The following is a 23274-nucleotide window of genomic DNA, read 5'->3' as shown; positions in this document are numbered from 1 at the left end:
GTAATTTTCCTTTTGTTTGGGAGGAAGTCATACCTTGATTGTTGGAGTTTCCTATGTCAGTGGATTTTTCCGTAGTGAAAGTGTTTTTCAGCTCCCAGACTCTTGACTCTGTGGCTATGGTTTGGAGTGAGGAGTTTTCTGTCCAGCAGTGCCAGAAGCCAGAGTATCCAAGATGGGTATCTTCTTGGTTTTGCCTCTACCTTCTTCTTAAACCCATTCATAGGGCAGATAAGAGAGGTAAAACTCAGAATCTGACATTCTTTTTAGCATCCTGATATTGGCTTTAGGATGTAGACAGTGAAAGAGTGTTTCATCACTTCCATCCTTTGATAAGGTAAGGAATGACTCCGTAAACAAGAATTAGCCTGACTTAAGATTCCCTCTTTAACAAAAGTAAATTAGACTAAATTGCTGTTTTAAAATAAAAAGTACGTGTGTGTGTGATGGCATGAAGAACTAGTGAGAATGCTATTGAAAAACTCTAGGAGTTTTACATTTTAGGTCTTGAAAAACTATAGGAGTCTTACATTATAAGTCTTTTCTTTTTCAGAAAAATCTAGAGATCCTCGTCATCTTAGGAACGTGCAGAAGTATCATGCTTTTCAGCAATATTATGGGAATTCATTAGAATCAGTCTCTCCAAAACTCATTGTAACTCAAGCTGTAAAGCCAAAAAGTAATTTCAATGCACCCAAGAACAAAAAGACACATGTAGGTTCTATTAGTTCTATCAAGTTCTAAAACTTTTTTTTTTCATCTTAAGTTGATATTTGTTCAATTCCTCTGGTAGTTTCTTTGCATGCTATGACTTTTCTTTTTATGTATGATCACTTGGGTTATTTTACTTACTTAGTAAGAAAGTCTAACCTCTTCTATACAGAATAAAATATATATTTATTTGAGAGAGAATATAAGACAGTAAGATACTAAAGTCTTGGATTTAGAAATGTTGAAGTAAAATTAAAAATATAGTTTTATTGAGTTCTGGTCTCAGGTGGCAATACAGGAGGTTCCTGAACTTGTCTCCTCTCATAGGCATAGTGAACTTACAGATAAATAGAGAAAAATTCTCTCTGAAGGCAATCTGCATAGTGAACTTACAGATAAATACAGAAAAATTCTCTCTGAAGGCAATCTGCAAAACTAGAGAAATAACACCTTGGACAAATGAAAAAAAAAAAGAAAAAGAAAAACCCACAATAAAATAGGTAGAAGAGGCTGAGACATAAACTCCTCCCCCCTGGTGCAGAGATATATAATTGGAAGAGAACTCAGAAGTCCCAGTTTTTCCCTCAGGAGGAAAGGATTAGGACCACATTTACTTGGGAGTTAGGGAAGACCCGATGGAGGGAATAGCTTGAAGGACAAGTAGGAAACAGGGTGGCCATGGAAGAGTGGAGGAGGAAAATCCGTGCCAGAGAGATCGGCAGGGACCAACGCAGGAAACATGAGAAAACTGGTCTGATGTCTTTGATTTTATTAATTTACTCTTTGATTTGTAATCTATACCACTCAGAAATCTGCAGAATTATGTGCAGAGGGGCTTTATGGTGATTAAATTTAATTGTCATAAGTTTTTAATTAATAGAGGCTTTAATTTTAAGAAACAAATACTGAGCCTAAAACTGTTCCTATTCAAGAATGGGATGATGATCAAAATAACCAATATACACTTAAGAATATTGTCTCATATATGAAATTTAATCTTGGACTATTTCCAACTTGTTTTATGATATGTTTCCCCGTCCCACCCTTCCCCCCCCATTGGGCAGGAAACCAAGGCTGAAATAATTGCTAGAGAGAATAAAAAGAGGTTATTTGCTAAGGAAGAAGAAAAAGAGGAGAAAAAATGGAATGCTCTGTCATTTTCTATTGAGGAGGAAATGAAAGAGAACTTAAACTCTGGAATAAACAACCTGGAAGATTTTTTGAAATCATGTAAAAGTAACTCCGTGAAATACCGAGTTGAAATGGTAGCGTTGAATGCCTGCTTGAAAGCATGGAAAGAACATTGCCAAGGTAAGGATATGTCAGCCTATACTTTTCGTTTTGATGAATTTGAGAATTAATAAAGGGATGTAATGACGACAGCAGTTTGTGTTAGAAGCCGTAGGTGGATTCTGTGATCCTCTCCTTACAAAATTCCTCTAAGTGTTACTTCTTGGATCAGTGAGCAGCCTCAGAGTGGCCAATATGCAGCACATTCCTAAGCAAATTCAAGTGCGATCAGTCAAAGATGGGCTGAAGACTAGCTGCTTACAAAATCGTGGGCATCGTCAAGGGAACCAGCAAAGACCTGCCACTCGGTCTTGAGATCTGAAGTGCACACATTTTCTTTCTGGGTAAAAACTGAAGGTCATGTTAGCTGACCATGCTGGATTCTTCCAAACGTTGCTATGGCTTCCGTGTGGTCTACTTTGCAATTTCTGTAGCACATATAGTCGGATAAAAAGGAGACAGGAGGAGGAAGATACGGGGAAATAAGCCTGGGTGGAGGATGTAAATCGAGAGCAGGTGCGGTGGTCATGTGCCCAGAGCTCCAAGCTGGCGTGCCTCCTGGGGAGCCTAGGCCATGGGTCTGACTTGAGCGCCTCCGCACCTGGATCCTTTAACACATGGTCACCAGGCTCTCCTCCCTCCGCCCTCATCCTATTAACCTCAACCTGCTCTAGCACAGTTAACCTTTCACTGTGGTTTCTGTCAGAGAGAGAGAGATAAGGTTTGGCTTACACATTTCTCCCCAAACCAGCTGCTGTATGTGAATTTGCAGGTGACTGCCACTGAGAAGGGTTAAAATTAAGTGGCTCACCCTCTTGAGGGTAAGAATTCTACATTGAATTTTTTTTTAGTCTCTTAGAGCATTCAGTGGGTGTTTGGGGCATTTGTTAGATAGCTAAAATGCAGATTTACTGGAAGAAATTTGAAAGTGAAAACAGCCCTGACATCGTAAGTGTGCGAAGATTAGCAATGAGGAGGAGTAAAAAGGGCGAGTACACCCACACCGAAATGAAGAAGAATTAGCAACGTCTGTGTCTGGCAGTTGCAATCGACGGACTGAATTGCCAACTTCCGACGATCACACCAAATAGTTACTTATGGTCAACAGTAGGACTCGGTAAATGCTGCAGAATTTCCAACCAGATATTTAAAGTTATGTAAATATTTTTCTTTGACCATAGTAGAGAGGGGATGAAAATAATAGGTGGGGAACAGCTCTGGGGTTCCCCAGAACACTTACACAACCTTGCACTTTATCAGTCTTGTTTGTGCCACGAACTATACGACTTTTCTTTGTGGCCATTATTTGCACAGCAACTTCCCGGTTATCCATGGAAATGATGAAATGAGTATAGCTGTATTTACCCTTATTAGTGTTAAATAGTGGGTTTAACTAGGTCAGATTGGTGGCCTGGGTGACTAGTCTTGGATAATCAAACATTATTTTTGAAAGTCTTCATAAAAATCATATTGTTTATTCTTTGCCAAGGTGAAACCACAAAAGATTTAAACATAGCTGTTCAAATGATGAAAAGGATCTATTCCTTGGTGGAAAAATACCCGGAACTTTTGCAGGAGGCAGATCAGCAACTCATAGCCAGATGCCTGAAGTATTTAGGATTTGCTGAGTTGGCAAGTTCTTTATATCCAACCCAGGTAATTTTCAGAATAGCTCCATTTAAATAGAATAACTATTGGGTGTACATTAAGTGTCTTGTGAAAATACAGTCACCTCTTCTAGATTTTTCTTTTTATTAACCGAAAATATTTACTCCTACGTTCAAAGCCATTACTAGTAATTCAGCTGCCCGAACTCAGAATAATCTAGAATCAGAATCTAGAATCTAAACTAATACAAATTTTTGTCTGGACAAACAGATTAAATGCCAGATAATTCCTGCAGACCCTTAAAACTACTACTGTGTTTAATTCTAGCAAACAGTTTAAGAACTATATTGTCCTTGTTCCGTTGTCTTTAAGTGTATTAGGTTGTAGCTACAAATACCATAATGGATATTTGAAAATCCTGATGCCTATCAACATACTGAGAGTTAAGATAATGACTTGGGGGGTAAAGAACTTCTTCAATAAATATTATAAAACTGGAAAGACGGTAAAATGCTTTTCTCATAAAAAGTGCTCAGTAATAAGTATTTTAATTATTTAAATAATATTTTAGTTTAAAATCACTTTCTCAATGGAGTTTTGAAATAACGTAGGTTGCAGAAGATGACATAAAGAAGAAAACAGATAAATACTCAGTTGGCATGGGGCCAGTTCGGTTTCAACTACAATACATGGGTCATTACTTGATACGAGATGAGAGAAAAGATCCAGATCCCAGAGTTCAGGATTTTATTCCTGACACATGGCAGGTAATAATGGAATGAAACAAAAATTTTATTTTATTTGTATTTTATTATTATTATTTTTTAATTTTTTAATTTTATTATTAAATGTGATCTCAGAAACTTCTCATTATTGTGACTCTACATATTATATTTGGCATGAACTTAATATTGAGTCATGTCATTGAAAATTATTTCATCGTTAGAAATGACAAAATGGAAACTATTTTCTATTTAAAGAGAGTAAAATTTTCATTTCATTCATGTTTTATAAATAGGCCGTCTCCTTGGAGGTACTTTGAAGGATTCCCATATCTATTTTTCAAGTTCTGTCTGTGTCATCCAGGTGTATCACTGTGGAGCAATCTCCACGTTTTCACTGCGTCGTAGGGTTTCATATGTAAATGTGCACAGAGCAATCGTGGTAGCTTAAACAATACAGCCATTGTTTAGACATTTACATGCTCTGCCTGTCACCATAGTAGCCATCTTTCGATAAATAAATGCAAAATTGATGGATATAAAATTTGAAATAAAATGGTGTGCTTCTACATAAATTGAACTGTATTAAATTGCTGATAAATTGAACATGTTTAGCTACAGAAGTGCAATTTCATAAGTTCAATCTAACAGATTTCCAGTACAGAATATGACTTTGTCTTTCTTATGTTGATGATAGTAGGATATCTTAAAAAATTCCTGCCTCCTTTTCGGGAACGGGAGGACCAGTTCCTTACGTTAGCGCAGGACACAAAACAGCCAAGTGCTCTCTATAAATCCCACACCCGTTGTCCATTTTATTTTGAGGTGTGGCCCAGAGTGGACCTAGATCACGAGTGTGCAGACTGAGGTTGGGGGATGTTTTTCCATCTTCTGTCCATCATAGAAATGTATGATTCTTGGATTAGTTATCATTTTGATGAATAAAAAACATAAACTGAGAGGATGGAAATTTTGCATGTCCTCCAAAGTAGCCACCTGACATTCTTCTATATAAAAAAGTACAAGCTAAGCGGTAAAATGATGAATGACTGATTTTTTTTCTCTCTTCAGCTACCATTTCACTATTACAAAAATACACATTGGCTACTTCTTAGAAATACTTAATTTCTCAAAGCCTTTAGAGAAGGGCTGTATTTAATCAATGACACTTAGGGAAAAAAAAAGAAATCTTCCCAATGAGAAGATATCTTATTCAGGCTCATTTTTCACATACGAACCCACCTTCCGACGCTCGAAACATAGCATTTCTGTCTTCTGAGAGAATGCCAGCAGTTCTTCAGGTTTTCCCATGTTTTTTCATGTGTTCTCAACTCCCCTTCATGCCATTTGAGGTTCAGAAAATTACATTAGAAGTGAACCAATGGATTTGTTTTGGTAATGGGCTGTTCACGTGCTCCGAACCCTGCAGCGAGAGCTCCTTGATGTTGTGGATAATAATGAGTCGGCGGTGATTGTTGCCCCCACGTCCTCGGGCAAGACCTATGCTTCCTACTACTGCATGGAGAAGGTGCTGAAGGAGAGCAACGAAGGGGTGGTCGTGTATGTCGCACCAACAAAGGTAGCGCTCCAGTGACTCCAATTTTCTCTTTCATTCCTAAAGCTCTTTTTAAAATACCGCATGTCGTCCCGTGGTGAGTCTGTCTCACTTTTTACGGTTTACTTACTTTCTAGTTGTATTGATGTATTTATTGATGTATGATCGGCACGTAACATTGTGCTACTTAAGGTGCACACACATACGCTGAGGGATGCAGACGTGGTGAACTGCTTGCCAGGGTGAGCTTGGTTAGCGTCCATCACCTCATGTATCTACAAACTTTTTTTCTTTTGCTTTTTTTTTTGTTTTGTTTTTTTTTCTTTTGATGAGAACTTTTAAGATCCACGCCCTTAGCAGCTTTCAAATATGCGAGGCAGTATTGTCCACGAGCGTTCCCATGCTGTACATTCCTTGCCTACTACTTATCTATTTTATAACTGGAAGTTTGTACCTTTTACCCCCTTCACCCATTTCACCCACTGCCTCCCACCCCTACCCCATCAATCTGTTCTCTGTTTCCATAAGAACCAGAGGTCTATCTGACCGTCCTTCACTTGACCTTTCTTCTATCGTAGACTCAACAGCTCCTTTCTAAGCCTTGGTCATCCAGGGATTCAGCCTTTTTTTCCGATGTGTGAGCGACATTTCCTGTTTTTTTTTTTTCTTCTGATTAAGCCATTTTTCCCCCATTTTACTTTATTTATTTTATTTTTTCCCATTTTACTTTAAGTTGAGGTTTATCAATGAGGTTCATTTGATCTATGCATAGCAAATATCTCAGAGAGCATGTTAGTGTATTTAAAATAGATGTGAATAAGACAGGCTGTTAAGCTTTCTACACTTACAATCATACACATTTTTAGACGGTTCCTCTCCTTCTTTGAGGTGTCATCTCTGCCTTATTATGTGATTATTGAATTTCTTTCCTTGTCAATCAGGCCCTTGTTAATCAAGTGGCAGCAACTGTTCATAATCGTTTTACCAAAAGTCTGCCAAATGGTGAAGCTCTATGTGGTGTTTTTACAAGGGATTATCGTCATGACGCCTTAAACTGTCAGGTGAGATATATTGATTAATGCATTTGTTTTCAAATGTGTAATAGTACTAATATATATCTATTTCACTAGAAACTCAGCATCTTCCCAAAGCCTCATGGAAATAGTTTTCTGAATTTACAAAAGATGAAATGGCTTTACAGAAAATTTAATATTGTCACGTTCCAGAGTTGAGAAATAGCACTCATCTTTCTCTAAGGATACTTATATTTTGATTTCAGATTTCAGTTATAGTTTATTGTATAATCTTGGCTTATAAATGGATTCGAAATGATCTGAAGAACCCAATGCTATAAAAAGTAACAAACACCAATTTCTAACCAGAATGACTTTTTCTTGACAATTAGGATATAGTCGCTTTTTTTTTTTTGATGAGTAGGATACTCATCATGATTTTTAAAAATTATTATGTATTTATTTGAGAGAGAGAGAAAGAGAGCGAGCATGCATGCACAGGAGGGGCAAGGGGCAGGGGAAGAAGTAGACTCCTGGCTGAGCAGGGAGCCTGACATGGGGCCTGATCCCAGGACCCTGCGATCATGACCCGAGCCGAGGGCGGATGCCTAAACCAACTGAGCCACCCAGGCGCCCTGATACTCATCATAATTCAAAATATGTTGTATTATTGATAGAATACCTAATGCTGAATAAGTCATAGATAGTTTTCCTCCCTAACAAATCCATAAATCAATAAGACTGAACAAAAAAGTAGAAAGTTGATCATAGAACACTGCAGAGCGGACATGAAGATGTGCCCCCCCGATTTCCTTTCAAGGACGGACCCGCTGCCCAGATGTGGGGACTGGTCGGGACCAATGCCAACTGTCAATTCTTCCATTTCCGCTCCACAGTCCATGTCCGGGGGCTGAGTTGGGCAGGGGGCAAACACTGGGACATCTCAGCCTGCAGTGGAAGGGCTCTGACAGCAGCCTGGGCTCCGAGGTCTGAGCCGCGTTGGCCAAGGTTTCCTCAGGTCTCTTTTGAAGTTTGGCCTCTCCGTCGGCCCAGTCCTACTTCTCCCCACATCCGTTGTTGTTGATCCTAATGTTGTGACATTTTTCAAACAAAACTATCTTAGAGTCAGAGGAAGAAATAAACCTGTGATGGTTAACTCTCCGTTTGTATTACTTTGAATGCTTTTAAAAAAGAATTAAAATAAATAAATAAATAGATAAATAAATAAATAAATAAGAATTTAAGCTTCAAATCTGATATTTTACCACGTTGACTCGTAAAAATTATAGTTTCATAAGCTTTAACCTACTATGTCACAATTTTAATAAAATATTCTCAGAGCGATACTAAGTCATTAGCAGGTACATTCAAGAGTTGGAATTCTATCGTTTGTATCCTCACAATGAAGTCTGTACGTAATAATAAGTACTCAAAATTTTTGTTTATGCTATGTTATTTTTAGGTACTTATCACAGTGCCTGCCTGCTTTGAAATTCTGCTATTAGCTCCTCATCGCCAAGCATGGGTGAAAAGGATCAGATATGTCATATTTGATGAGGTAGGTTCGGTATTACTGCTCTAGGTTGATCTCCTAGTGTGCATCTGGGCTGGTGCTTCATGACACTTGTCCCTTGGTATAGAGCTCAGGTCAGCAGGGGGCGCGTCCTTCCCAATGGTTTCCTCAGCAAATCGTACTCAGGCTCTTGGCTCCGTTTCTGCGTCGTGACTCAATAGGGGATGTCAGCATAAGCTGCAGAGGTCTGTGCGGCAAGGGGAGAACTGACCTCCATGGTGTAAGTTTTCCTGGGGAGAGGCTTCCAAATCCAGTCTGTGATCTCTAAAGCAGAGCATTTTGGTCTCTAACAATGATAGCAGTTAAGTAAGTTATTTCATCAGCCGTGGACCCCAAAGAGAAGCAAGTGGCACAGTCAAAACATAGCAATTCGGGAAGAGTTTTCCAAAAGTGTGTGCGAGGGAAAACTATAAGGTTAGCACAGCAATCGGGCATCCCGTAGGGGTAGTGACCTAGCCCTTCGCTTGAAGGGACGAGGAAAAGAAGCAGTTACTGAGGCACGAAGGAGATCCTGACCGAGGTGGCCACGTTGGGAGAACTTGCGTCAGTTGAGGGTCAGGGCCAGTTCAAGGTGACCTTTCGGGAAGGGACCCGGGGAAGGAAAGACCTCATTCCCATCCTTCTTCCCTTCTCCTGATCCCATCAAGGCTCTCCATTGGCTAAGTCCGGTGGGACCAGAAAGCACTGGAGTCCTTGTAAGGTCGTCTCTATAGGTCAGTTTCCTGGGCCGAAAAGAGCAGGATGGAAAACACTGGAGATTCATGGGGGCCGAAGGGAGATATTTATACCACTTTTATAGTAGCATTATTAAAGATATTTAATGGAAGAGATTTAAAATACTCCGAGGGATTTTCGCCCTAAAGGGGAAAAGAATGATAAGCTTGTATTTAACTTAATTCTTGTTGCCGACTTGGAGCTGCTGAGCAGCCTATATTTATTTGTTTGATACTGATTTTTGTGTTTATTTTTGGTTACTCCGTATATATTGCATCTTGAAGGCCTTGAACATTCCCGTTCAAAATAAAAATTCAACAGTTCTCTCTTTGCAATCAAGAACGTGAGTTGTAGTTGCACTCTAGATTTCAAAACTGAAATGCTGTGACATTGGGTACCTTAATTTCCCCAGTTTCATATAAGGGCGAAGCTGAAGGGTTTTGAAGGCTGTGCCTCTTCTGTCAGAGTCAGAGAAAAGTGCTGAATGCTTCATAAAAGCAGAGCTGTGTAGTATCCAACCAGGCCCAAACCAAGTCTTTAAAAAATGTCTAAAAATATGTTTTTAATTTATTTTTGAGAGAGAGTGTGCACACGCACGCACGTGCACGCACAAGCTGGGGGCAGGGCCGAGGGAGGAGCAGAGTCCTGGCCCAGCAGGGAGCCCCCTGGAGGACTGGATCCCAGGACCCTGCGATCACGACCTGAGCAGAAGGCAGATGCTCAACTGACGGAGCCACCCAGGCACCTGAAAAAAAATATATTTTGAATCATCTGGCTTGCTGGTCCTTTCCAGCTAATTGCCACGTTCCATGATTTAATGTGTTCAAAGAAGACCACGTGTGGGAATCTTCTCTGAATCAAGTTCAATGTGACTTACTTGGTTAAAAGACATTCATTCTTTTATTCAGCAAATATTTAAGGGGTGCCCCCGGCATGCCAGGCACTGCTGGTGCTGGGAGTGCCTGGGTCTCAGGTCGCAGAGTGACTGAAAGAAGGGAATTAGTACAAATGACGAGGCCGGCCCCCACGGGGACAGGTTGTCGGGAGAAAGGGCAGGCGGTCCTGGCTGTCACGAGGGCAGCAGGCTGGTAGGAAGGCGGCCCTGGAGCGGCCGTCGGAGGAGCCTTCCTAGTGGAGCGACATTAGCCTGGGTTCTGGAAGTTGCGGGGGGGGGGGGGGTAAGAACGTGATAAGCAGAGGGAATGATACACGTGAAAGTTCTGGGGGAGGAAAGGCGTGTTGAAGGAACGCAGAGAAGTCTAGGGTGTCCTACGCAAGGGGGGAGCGGGGAGCGGCGTAGGCCGGAGGGCTGCTAGGAGGCTGGAGAGGAAGCAGGGCCAGGTTAGCAGGTGTGAGGTACAGCCTGGTGAGGAGCTAACATTCTGCCCCACGTGCAGGGAGGCTGTGGAAGGCACTTAATTAGGGACACGGCCTGATCTAATCTGTCTTTTAGGCCATATCGTTTTGGCCGTGACTCGAAGAAGGTAGGAGGCATCAGGTGAGAGCAGGAGAGCAGTCAGGAGGGTACTGGGGCTGCAGCTGACGTGACGGTGACTTGGGAGCGGTGGACGCCGAGAGAAATGCATAGATTTGAAAGAACCTTGGAAAGGAAGAGAAAGATGAATTATTGATGGATCGGTTATGGGGATTGAAGAAAATTTGTGTCAAGATTTCCTATTACCTGATTTGGGGCTATTTATATGAACTCGCCACGGTCAATTCAAGGTAGCATGAGACCGTGCATAGTGACTGGAGCTTCTGTGCCTTATTTTCATCTGTCATTTTTAAATTAGCTTTTTAAAGGAGAGTTTTTTTTTTTCTTTTTCTTTAATAGGTCCATTGTCTTGGTGGAGAAATTGGAGCAGAAGTCTGGGAGCATCTCCTTGTCATGATCCGATGTCCCTTTCTGGCCCTTTCAGCTACTATAAGTAACCCTGAGCATCTCACTGAGTAAGCATTACGTTATAATTCGGTTATAATTCGGATAAAGGCTCTTATATTTTGAATTTTGTACTTTACCTATAGGTTCCGAAGCGTTTCGTGACTTTCTGGCGAGTCTATTGACTTAGCTCTGGCTACTCAAGCAACGGAGCATTGGTAGCACCTCGTGGCAGGGGCAGAGAGAGGCCACACGCAATAAAGGAAAATCAAGGGCCTCCCTAGCCAGATCTGGGATCCAGTAGGACATTTTTTTCCATTTGTCAAATAAAGTTCACCACAAATGATAAATCTGTGTTCCTTTTTTTTTTTGTTTTGGTCTGTTAGCAAGAAATAAAATATGAAATAGTATGACATCCTCTGCCACAGACCTTGAGATTTCTGTCACTGTCCCCCTTTGTAGACGTTTAGAAAGAGAGCAAAGCCCTACTAACTGGAAGGCCTGTGTTGTTCTGTCATCGGGCCAGATTTCTGCCTAGTAATAGAGACAATTAGAGCCAAGGCTCCCGTGTGCCGGGCGCTATTCTAAGCGCTTTGCAAATATTAATTTATCTTAAATACCCAACAACCCTTATGATTTACTATTTCCATTACTACTATTATTTTTTTATTTTTAAATTTTTTTCCATTACTACTATTAAATAGTGTTTCTACTACTCCTACAATTATTTCCATTTTTATGGCATGTAGGACGTGGAAAACGAGACATGAAGAATGTAAGCGATTCAAGCAGGAGCCTCGGGCAGCAGTGAGGAGGCTCGGCTGCTCGGCCTCCAGGCCTCGTCCTCTATGTACGAGTTTTAAGGCACACGACGTCTTCTTTATTAAGATGTTTAATGTCATAGGAAGTGGAACTGTATTATTGTCTACATAATACGTAAATTCGTTTTTTAAGGTGGCTGCAATCAGTGAAAAGCTACTGGAAACAAGAAGACAAGACAATGAGAGAAAATACTGCTTTTAAAAGAAACGCTGGCCGGCGCACCAAGGCCCCCAAAGATTACTTCCAGATAAGGGAATCGTATAAAGTTAGACTTGGTATGTCTGGAATTTTTCTTTTACCTGAAAATCCTTCCAGTCCTCACGTGTCCACTGATTTGGAAATTCTCGCTCTTCACCGTTAGTGCTCTATGGAGAGAGATACAACGATTTAGAGAAGCACATATGTTCCATAAAACGTCGCGACGTTTGTTTCGACCATTTCCACCCATGTGCCGCGCTGACAGTGGATCACGTAAGTAGCGCTTTAGCCATATTTGCTCCGAGCGATGCAAGTTACTTGTGTACATATTATAGCCGACAAGCTGCCTATTTTACGGAAATTACGGAACTGATACTTTATGACGGATATTCAACCGTCGTTTTATCTCTTATTTTGCTATTTTGCTGTATTTTATCTCATTGAATACATGTGACGTGTGACATGATATAAATTGAAGGTGTGCAACATGCTAATTTGATATGGTCATATCTTGTAAAGTACGTGGGATAGCAGTATGTAGCACCTCCGCCACATTACGTAATTATGCTACAATATCATTGTCCATATTTACTATATTATGCGTTAAACCTCTATGTGGTGTTTCCTCATTGCAAATTTGTTACGGCCCCTGCTAACCATCATTTTACTGTGTGTGTGTTTTTTTTTTTTTTTTACAGGTTTGACTTTTTTAGATTCCACATCTAAGTGATACGATGCAGTTCTTTCTCATTCCCCGACTTATCTCTTTATAACTTAGTGTAACGTGTTCAAGATGCATCCATGTTGTTTCAAATGGCAGGGGATCCTCCTTTCTCAGGGTTAAATAATATTTGCTAACTTCAGTTTTTTAAAAGTAACAAAAATGACTTTGTGGTCATCAACGAAACCTCAGTGGTGTCTAGAACCACAAAGCTTGAAAATAACTAAAATTTTTAACCTGAAGTGTTTTTTTTTTTTGGTTAATTTTACTTATTCTTGTACATTATCTTTGTCCATTTTTAATTCTCAGCATCCACATCCCTCTGTCCACCCTGGTGACGCTAACCCTTAGCACACAACTATGTGCGGACGGCTACTAGTACATGTGAGAATCTGATCCTTGCAAGTCAGGTCAAATAAGGAAAAGACATTTCAGTAACAGCAATTACATGATTTTTTGGTGTGAGTCAATAAAGTGGAGGTCTTAAGATATTATTTGGGGCATCGGGGTGCCTGTGGAGGAAGAGTTCTTAGTCTTCCTTGCATAATTATCTTTCTTTCTCATCCTGTTCTTAGGAATGGCCCATTCAAGCTCTCATTGCCTCTCAAAGTGATAATCAGTCATTAGTTTCCCTTCCTTTCAAAACCTAGCGAGCAGGAAACATTCCAAATTCTGTTGTCAGGTAAACCTCCTAAAACATAATTATGATCTCACCATGCTTTAATGGCTTTCCGATGGACGTGACTAATTGCACGGCTCCTTGGCTTGGCCTCCTAGGTCTTCTCTGACCGGCCCCCAGATCTGGAGGCCCTCGATGCCTTTTGTTCCTGGGGTATTTCACCAGAGATGCCAAGTGCCGGTTGTTCAGGTCCTGTTCATCTTTTATGAATCTTCTAGTGTGAAACATCTTCAGAGTCCTTCTGTGACTTCCTAAGCTGGGCACAACCTTCTCTCCATAGTACCTTGCCTGTAATTTCCTGCATGACACCAATTATGATCAGCTTCCTGCTGGTTGCTATCTCCTTTATCTCACTAGAATAACTCCTTGAAGACAAATTTGAATTCTTATGAGTTCCCAAAAAACTGTGTCTATAAAAAAGATGATTAATCGATGTATGTTGAGATATTCAAGGGACATGCCATCTAGATACAATGCAGAATCCTGGCTTGGATCAAATGATATAAAATGACATAATAGAATAGTTAATAATATCTGAATAAAGTATATAGGTTAGTTCATCATATTGTACCAATGTTACTTTCTTAGTTTTGATAATTCTACATTTTCAAATAAAAGGTTATTTTTAAAGCCTGTTAGAAAAAAAAAAATCAATGTATGTTGAGTAAAGATAGCCAACTTAAATTAAGCATTTATTTGTGTTCTAAGAATTTTATGCATTTTGTCCCTTTTAACCATCACAAAAGTTTGAGGATAGATGTCCTGTGAATACTCCCGTTTTAGAAACGAGGAAGGTGAGGCTTAGAGCACTTACCCAACTCCTTATTGCACCACAAGTAAGTAGTGGGGCCAGGATACAATCAAGGGAGACTCCAGAGCTCACCCTGTGGTCACCGCACTCTTGAAGGAGTGAATGAGTGAGAACCACTTTATAGCCTTTGGGCTGATGCAGTGGCTTCTAAAGAGCAACTGAATGACTTCTTTTGGTGTGAATGGTGATTTTCTAAGATTTTATTACAAAAGTTTCTCTTTTGTGTGGCAATGGCCCAATTCAAACTAAATAACACTAAAATATGGACAAAACTCCTGTGACCTCACATCCCAAACTTAGAATATAGATAATAACCCACACATAAATAATAGACTTCTTTTTCTGTCTCTTTCTTTCTCTTTCTGTTTCTTTTTTTCTTTCCCCATAGTCACCTGGCATTTTTAGAGCAGCGTAGTATTTAAAATATATATATTTATTTTGCATAGGATGGTTCCAGGCAGGTTATCTCTCTTTTTTTTTTAAAGATTTTATTTATTCATGAGAGACACAGAGAGAGAGGCAGAGACACAGGCAGACGGAGAAGCAGGCTCCACGCAGGGAGCCCGATGCGGGACTTGATCCCGGGTCTCCAGGATCACGCCCTGGGCTGAAGGCAGACGCTCAGCTCAGCCCCTGAGCCCCGCAGGTGCCTCAGGCCTGTTATCTTTAAGTAGCAATGAGGGTAGTGGGCTTGGAGTACCTAGCACGACTGGCATGTTGGTCCAAGTGCCTTTCCTGTATTTTCAGGACAAAGTGGACGCAGCAGAACTGCTGCAGTGTGCTCTGACCTGCTATGACTTCTGCGAAGGTCACATTGTTGTAGAGTCTCCTTAGGACTTCTGGACTTTTGCAGCAGGAATGGAGGGTGACCTCAAAGGCTTGGGCATTATTAAGTGTGTTCTGGTAGCTGTTTGTGTGGCACGTGTTTATGTAGTGTGTCCCCTGTAGCAGCAGCCATACGGAGTGGGCAGACCTTCCCAAAGGAGTAGACTTACTATTCCTGATGTTGTGTGCCGTACCGCAGATCAGTATGAAAGAACTGATTGGCCAGAAAAAGCTTGATAGATTGTGGCAACGTAAAGAAGAGAAACATCCACCTTGATCGCTGCCCCTAGAGCTCCATCCTAGAAGTAGTTTCTTTTTTTTAATTTTTTTTTTATGATAGTCACAGAGAGAGAGAGAGAGAGAGAGGCAGAGACATAGGCAGAGGGAGAAGCAGGCTCCATGCACCAGGAGCCCGACATGGGATTCGATCCTGGGTCTCCAGGATCGCGCCCTGGGCCAAAGGCAGGCGCCAAACTGCTGCGCCACCCAGGGATCCCTAGATGGGAAGGGATGGAGCAGGATGGGTAAACTTGTTAATCCAGCTGAGGGGAAGGATTACGCCTCTATCCACATGAGGCTTCTTTCTGGAAGAGCCCGACCGGCCTTTGCAACCAATACAAAGCCCGGGGGGGAGCAGCTGCTCATCACGGAGAGATGTCAGTCCCAGGAGGTCCTTGAAAGAACCATCGCCTCTTTCTGCTCAGTGCATATCAATTCTTGCCATCGCCTGTGGCCTTAGGGACAATGTGGTCTGCAGAACAGCATCGTAGCACAATGCTGTAGTACCTGCACATGAAGGATGGTACGGATCTGTGACCTCCTATTTCCCATCCTTTTCCACCTCGGCTGGCTCGGGCTTTGCCAGGTCATTAGTGACTCTAGCGGAGAACAACTGGATTGAATCCCAGCTCTTAGCCAGAGTCATTAAACCGCTTTCACCAGTCAGCCTTGTAAGGTGGTCACTGACAGTTGAGGGGCCAACCAGGTGCCGGGTGTCTCCCTAGACCTATTACATCCATCACCTAACCTTCTTCTTCTTCTTCTTCTTCTTCTTCTTCTTCTTCTTCTTCTTCTTCTTCTTCTTCTTCTTCTTCTTCTTTTTCTTCTTCTTCTTTTTTAATCTAACTCGATTCTTACGATGAGTCTATGGCGTAGGCAGAGTTGTACATTTTAGAAACGAAGAAACTCAGCCTTCGATAAAAGGTTAAGAGCCTTAAGAAATCACAAGCAAAAAAAAAAAAAATAGAGATCACAAGCATTCTAGTGACAGAAATAAGACTTCTGTCGTAAAAACGGTGATAATTTTCGGGTTGATCGTACATACCTGTTTCTTAGGCCAAATGAGTCACCACTTCCAAGTCGTAATAATTAGAGAACAGAATGCTCAGGATCCAAAATCACGTATCCCGTTACTGTGTTGGCATCACGCAGCCCATTCCAGGCAATGATCTGCACCTTAGTTTTTTTATTTTTTTATTTTTTTATTTTTTTACAAGCGTAATTCAAAGGCGAATTGACTTTTCAACAAATCTATTGGGCACGTGACAGTGTAAAGGAGGACGGGATACAACATGCTCCTTTGACCCACGCATAGTATATATTGCACTGCGATTGGCAGGGCAGCCCCAGCCAGCGCCTCTGTCTCCCACAGTTATTTCCATTATTGTTATTTTTTGGTGGTGGCGATAATTAGATCCAGTCTCAGCGTACTTGATGTTTGTGTTACAGCATCGTCCGTAATCGCTGTACTGGGCATTAGACCTTCAGGACTTCCTTACCTACTAGTCTTTGAAATTTAAAAATCATCCTGTCATGTTTATCTCGTTTGGTTTTACCGGTTTATAAGGTGGAAGTACAGATATTTTAATTCCTGTATTATAGATGAGGAGTCATCTAGAGGAGGAAATAGAACGGGATTTTCTGATTCAGGCTCTGCTGTCGTCTGCATCCTACCAAGCAGTTTTCTTGCCCAACGGCCTTGTGTTTGGTGTGGCTTCCTCAGTGCAGAATTTCCAAACCTGAGTTCCTTAACTTCACAGCTATTTGCTAAAACGGGTGTCCTGCTGTGAAAAGATGTGGAGAAATCTGTATAGGATGGTCCCTTCTTTAAGACTTACCATTTCCGATGACAAACCTTTAAGAAGCCCATTGAATAGACACCCCCCCCCCCCCCCCCCCCCCCCCCCCCCCCCGCCCGCTTTCTTTTAAAGATGACCTATTAACCTTTCAGGGATCAGGGCTTGCCAGGCAATTGATTTGTAGCAACAGCGGTTGAAACCACTAAAAAAATCCCACAGTGCAAATTTGGGGGGAACGGGAGTGTTTAATTTATACCTTAAAATGCTTGTGGAAAAATTAGTGACACGCATATCAGAAAGGCTTAGAGCAGAACCAAGTGACTGACCTGGGAAGGAAGCTTTCCTGAGTGTCTCAAAGGCGATCACCGCGTCTTAGTCTTGAAGTCGGCCCAGCTCCTTTCTCAGAACTTAAGAAAATTAGGTTTGGCCCTTTTTAGCCTGGGTTGGTACTCGGAAACAGGGACCATATTCATAATTAAACCCTTTTCAGCTACGGGGAACAGGTTGTGCTTTCTTGCCTACGCAGCCCGCCCATCTTTTAGCTTCCGCCACTCTGATTGGACGTGCAGAGGCAGTTTATAGAGAATGAGCCCAATTAAAATGTTTTAGGAAATAATGCAAACACTTTTTGGTGGATTTTTTTTTTTTTTTTTTTTTTTACAAAATCAGTCAAGCTCTTGCTTAGTGTTTTGTTTATAGTCAGCACTTATCACCCTTTGAACGTTTTAGTTTAGTGCTGTTTTCAGTGTCTTTGGGCTCCTGGTAGTGACTTTGAGGCTGCTGACTGAGGAAAAGGGAAGAACAGGAGCCGAAAGAGAGGTATTCATCTGGGGTCTTGGAGCTGCAAATTGGGGCCAAAGGCAGATTGTGTCGCACTTGAAAAGTAAGCGCCAGGGATCTTTGTTAGCCAGTTGGGGGAGTATCAGGAAACTTACACAAGTTGTTTTCCAAAGATTAGGATTGGAAGATGTGCTTGAAGTTGATGATTTATTGGTTTTCTGAGTGCGTTATGTCAGTGGCTAGGAAAATATCTTTTTCAGTGTCTCTCTCTCTCTCTCTTTTTTTTTTTTTTTTAGATTTCATTTATTTATTTGAGAGGCAAGAGATAGCAACAGAGATCGGGAGACAGCGCAGAGGCAGGGAGGGGAGGGAGAAGCAGGCCCCCCTCCCGGGCCCTGGGAGCCCGACCCCAGCCCGGGGCAACCTTAACCCACCGCCCGCAGGTGCCCCCGGGGGGGGGGGGGCAGTTTTTCCCAAGGGCACACACCCAGCAGTCCTGTTCTCAATCCTGGGTCTTCCCCACTTCAATATTCCTGGTTCCTGTTTCAAAAACGAGATAAGGTTTTAGTCCCTGAACAGAGGCTCTCCCGGGCCAAGAGGTCACACTGGTTCATGGTACAAATCACAGAACATGAGATAATATGAAAGGATATGAAACTCTTAAATTTTATTTGAAATTTAGATCGAAAAGTACGGATTCCCTCGTGACCTGACCCTTTCCCCTCGAGAAACGGTCCAGCTTTATGATACCATGCTTCAGTTTTGGGAGAGCTGGCCCAGGGCCCAGGTACGTAATAATTACACATTTCATTAGAAATTAGAATTAGTTTTATTAGTTTTATTATAGTGGATGGTGACATCGTTGTTCAGAAGGATAAAGTCTCACCCCTTCCGATCCTGTGCCTCTCATCTTCTAAAATTATTGATCGATTTTTTCCGAAATAAAATGACCCCTTCTCAGACATGCTTCTTGCTAATATTTTGTGTTTCACTTTAGTGGGGTAAAATGCCACGGAATCCCTGAAAATATTTCTTTTTTTCAATTTCTGGGATGTTAGAATATTTTAGTCTCCTTTTACGTCTTGGATTCATATTCCTTTATTCTCTCATCGCACTGCCCTTCCCTCCTTAGGCCCTACGTGCTGTCTGTTTTCATCTTCTGCGTGGTTTTGCTCTGCATTCTTCCTTTGAAGAGTTCATTCATCCTATTAGGTTTCGTCCGGGAAACTTGGGGGGGGGGCGCGGGGGGTTAGAAGACCTTCAGTAATCTGTACTCTCAAGGAGCTTGTAATTCTGTTAATTAAATGCATAATTGAGAAACATCTTTGGATTTTCCTGCATGTTTTTTTTGTTTGATTCTGTGGCATTTCTTTTCAAGGAGTTGGATCCGGAGAAATTCATTCATTTTAAGGATAAAATAGTCATTAGAAAGTTGGATGCCAGAAAATACGAAGAGAGCTTAAAGGCAGAATTAACCAGTTGGGTTAAAAATGGCCATGCCGAGGAGGTAATTTTCACTTTTTTTTTTTTTTTGGCAAAACCCTATGTTCTTTGTTTTCTTGACTTACGTTGCCATCGCCAATATCATCATCATCATCATTACTGCTATTGGTTTAGTCTTCAATGTTCACTTTAGGGTTTTATGTTGAACTGGAGGTCTAGGGATTTTGAGATAGGATAGAAGGGGGAAGAGGAAATTGCTCTTTGCTTAATCCTCTGGCTTTCCGAAGCGTGCAGCAGAAGCCCCCTTCCATAATGGGACCAGAACAGGGGCGCCGGCATCCGCGGTCAGTGTTGGTGCCTTGACAGCAGAGAGACTGAAGTCACAGTAGTGGTAGCTCCGAAGCACTCTTTACTCCTTTGTCATGTTTGTCTTGGGATCTTTTTGTCTTCCCCTTTTCTTTCTTTCTTTCTTTTTAAAAAAATATTTTATTTACCTGAGAGATAGGAGGAGAACGAGCAGTGGCAAGGAGCAGAGGGAGAGAGAGAAAGAGCAGCAGACTCACCACTGAGCAGGGAGCTCCGTGCCGGGCTTGGTCCCAGGACCCCGGGATCATGGCCTGAGCTGAGGGCAGACGCTTAGCCTACGGAGCCACCCAGGAGCCCGAAGGGATTTTTTTTAAATTTTATTTTATGATTTTTATTTCAATTTGTAGGAACTATTGGTGTCTTAGAACCTTAACCTGGAGTCATAAGTTTTGCATATTTATGTTAAGTAAGTTGATGATGGTCTTTATATTTTGAAGTTTGTTTTGTTGTCACACATTGAGGTTTCTCATTTCTGGTGAGTGACATGTGCTAGACTTTTCCCATTTGAGGTTTTTTCCCATTACATTTTAATTTAGGAAATCTCTTTCCACTCAGAAGCATAATTAATTTACATTTCCTTCCATTTATTTTTGTTGTTTAAAAGCGTTCAAAACATATCTGAAAGTGGTTTTTATACCCGGCATGGAGAGAAACTGATTTACCGCACCTTTTGCAGTAGTGGCACCGGCATCATTTACTGAGCGAGCTCTTTCGGCCTGATTATGTTGCCTTACATGATTGCATGTTAAGTTGCATAGATGTGTGCATGTATATAGACTAGTCTTTTTGTTGTTCTTTGGTGCATTGATTTGCATATATCTTTGGTCATTCTCTACAAAAGTTTACATTTTCATAATTATTTTGTTATTCTATTTTATCTTAAAGAAGCACAGAAACACAGACTAGACAACTATGAAAATATTTTAGCTGAAAGTGGTAGTTCCTTTCTTTATTATGCAGAATTCAAAACTAGTGATTTTTAATTCATTGCTACAGGCCAAAACAGTTCTGAAGAATCTTTGTCCTGATTCAGTTTTTAGTTCAGAAAACACAGTCGGCATGTTTCCACTTCTCGTTGAAAAGCTAAGGAAAATGGAAAAGTTACCAGCATTGTTTTTTTTGTAAGTCATTTTAATTTGTTTTTGTTTGTAATTTGAATGAAGCTTGTTCTGTTGAGGAAAATTACACAAATTCACTGTTGTAATAAAATATTCATAACTATTTCTGGTGTTCACTTATCAGAAAGCATATTTAAAAGATATACCTTCCTAGTTCAGTTCTTAAAAAAAATATTTTTACTGGTGCTATTACAAATTACCATCTTTAAATAGTTTCCTACTCTATTTTTTTTGGTTATCTTCATACTACAAACTATTATATTTTTATTTAGGTCTTGTAAATTTCCAGTAAATAATGAGATTCTTGGCAAAATAAATTGAATGTTAACACACACAAGTAGAATTAGAGTATCCTTACAACATGCTAGCGTATTTGTTGGTGGTATATTTTATTGTTTTTAATTTAAAGTTAAGAGAACTGTAACTTAGAGACACAATCTTGCTAACATATATATATGCTATAGCGTGAAAATAGCTTAAAATTGAATGTAATCATCCAGTTTGGGTGAGGTATAAATTATATACTTAAATATACCTATATATATATGTATAAATATCTATATTATATTTGTAATTAAGTTATATATATTATATATAATATATATAATTATATATGATTATATATAATTAAGGTATATATATTATATATATATTCTATACCTTAATTATACCTAAATAAAATCACTACATAGGTAACACTATATCCTGGATTAACTTTGATCACATAGTTTGGGATCAGAATAAAATGCTTTTTTTACTTTAGACAATTTCAAACTACTTTCAGCCATAGAAGCTTAAACAGGCTACAGATATCAATCAATCAATCAATCAATCAATCAACCAATAAAGCTACATAATTTTGCTCAGCTGGCAAAGTTTAATGAAACTTGTTTATATGTAACAGACATGTAGTAGGGGGTCATTATTTGTGATGTATATTTAAAATAATGATGGTAATTGGATGTATGGCTGTGTTTGGAACTTTTGGAGATAGCAATCCTTTTACCTTTTTTTTTGTTGGCACAAGGAAAAAAATTTCTGAACTTTTGGTAGTTGTACCAAAACTGTGTAACTTGTACCAAAAGTTACACAGCTCACCTACTTTACTTTAGAGCATGGCTACATATTTTAGAAAGAAACACAATTCTGTAGAAAGCAGTAGACTGGAGTCTGCTGACCCAGAATACTGTACTATCTACTTCAAAGTTAGTAAAAGAGTAGATCTTAAATCTTTTCACACTAATACACAAAAGGCAACTACGCGGAGGTGATGGATGTGTTAACTAATGTTGTATTGGTAATCACTTTGTGGTGCACATGTGTATCAAATATATCGTGTTGTATACCTTAAACTTATAGAATGTTACATGTCAATTAGATTTCAGTAAAATGAAAAAAAACCACAAAGGAATCCCTAAAATTCACAAAAGATTTGTGAAATCTGAACTTACATATTTTTATATAATGCTAAGGCCTTTGACCTCAAGATGAGTGGAATTAATACAAGAGCAACTACAACAATAACACAAATCAGCAGAAGAGCATATATATTTTTTTGTTTTTAAACTTCTTTTTCTCATCTTGTTTTGGGGAAGGAGCGATCTCTTTTCTGTACGTAAATAGGGAAAATCCATTGTTCTCTCTCCTTTACCTGTGGAGTATCTGAGTACATTTACAGGAAAAATCTCCATGGGCTCTGGTTGTTGCCTCGGGGTAAGGTCTGCAGCAAGGAGGGGAGCTTACTGGTTCCAGAGAAGAAAAAGACCCCTAACTCGGGGAAACGAACTAGGGGTGGTGGAAGGGGAGGAGGGCGGGGGGTGGGGGTGAATGGGTGACGGGCACTGAGGGGGGCACTTGACAGGATGAGCACTGGGTGTTATTCTGTATGTTGGTAAATTGAGCACCAATAAAAAATTAATTTATTTAAAAAAAATAGAAGGTAATTAATAAGGAGTCTGCAGACCCAGGCACCCTGTGTGCCTATTCGGGATAAAACTCCTAAAGGTGGATATTAAGAACTCACCAGGTATATGTCAGGATGTGAACAGTAGATGGAAATATGATTTAGATTTTATTGATGAAATGGTTTCCAAGGTAAGCGGTCTTTTCATTTATTCGTAGATTCAACTTAGGAGATGTAGAAGGAAGGGCTGCAAGCTTGAGGAATTTCCTGGTGCGAAAGCAAGCAATAAAAAGGCCTCCCAGAGCTGATAAAGAGGCCCATGACGTGATTAACAAAATTCGAAAAATCAAAAAATCCATCGAGAGACAAAAGACCATGTAAGTATTTAACAAAATGAATTAGTGGTTAAAGGTCAAAGTACTTCACAAGTCCAGTCAGAAAGATGCATTGAATGTGCTACAAAGAAGT

General features: G+C 40.3%; 1 protein-coding gene across 1 annotated transcript in view; it reads left to right on the top strand.

Moving 5' to 3' along the window:
• Nucleotides 1-23274, top strand: part of DDX60 (DExD/H-box helicase 60) — a 95511-nt gene that overhangs the window by 31876 nt on the left and 40361 nt on the right. Inside the window, exons 13-26 of the mRNA XM_026008101.2 lie at nt 551-711; nt 1773-2019; nt 3488-3654; nt 4218-4373; nt 5758-5907; nt 6825-6944; nt 8359-8454; nt 11018-11133; nt 12017-12159; nt 12246-12355; nt 18659-18763; nt 19355-19483; nt 20782-20906; nt 23025-23183. Coding sequence (XP_025863886.2) covers nt 551-711; nt 1773-2019; nt 3488-3654; nt 4218-4373; nt 5758-5907; nt 6825-6944; nt 8359-8454; nt 11018-11133; nt 12017-12159; nt 12246-12355; nt 18659-18763; nt 19355-19483; nt 20782-20906; nt 23025-23183 — 1984 coding nt within the window. The remainder of the gene's footprint in view (nt 1-550; nt 712-1772; nt 2020-3487; nt 3655-4217; nt 4374-5757; nt 5908-6824; nt 6945-8358; nt 8455-11017; nt 11134-12016; nt 12160-12245; nt 12356-18658; nt 18764-19354; nt 19484-20781; nt 20907-23024; nt 23184-23274) is intronic.

Source organism: Vulpes vulpes, chromosome 10, assembly GCF_048418805.1.
Source record: "Vulpes vulpes isolate BD-2025 chromosome 10, VulVul3, whole genome shotgun sequence".
NCBI classification, from domain to species: Eukaryota; Metazoa; Chordata; class Mammalia; order Carnivora; family Canidae; genus Vulpes; species Vulpes vulpes.
Note: the sequence above shows the minus strand (reverse complement) of the source record. Positions and strands in the feature narration are given on the sequence as shown.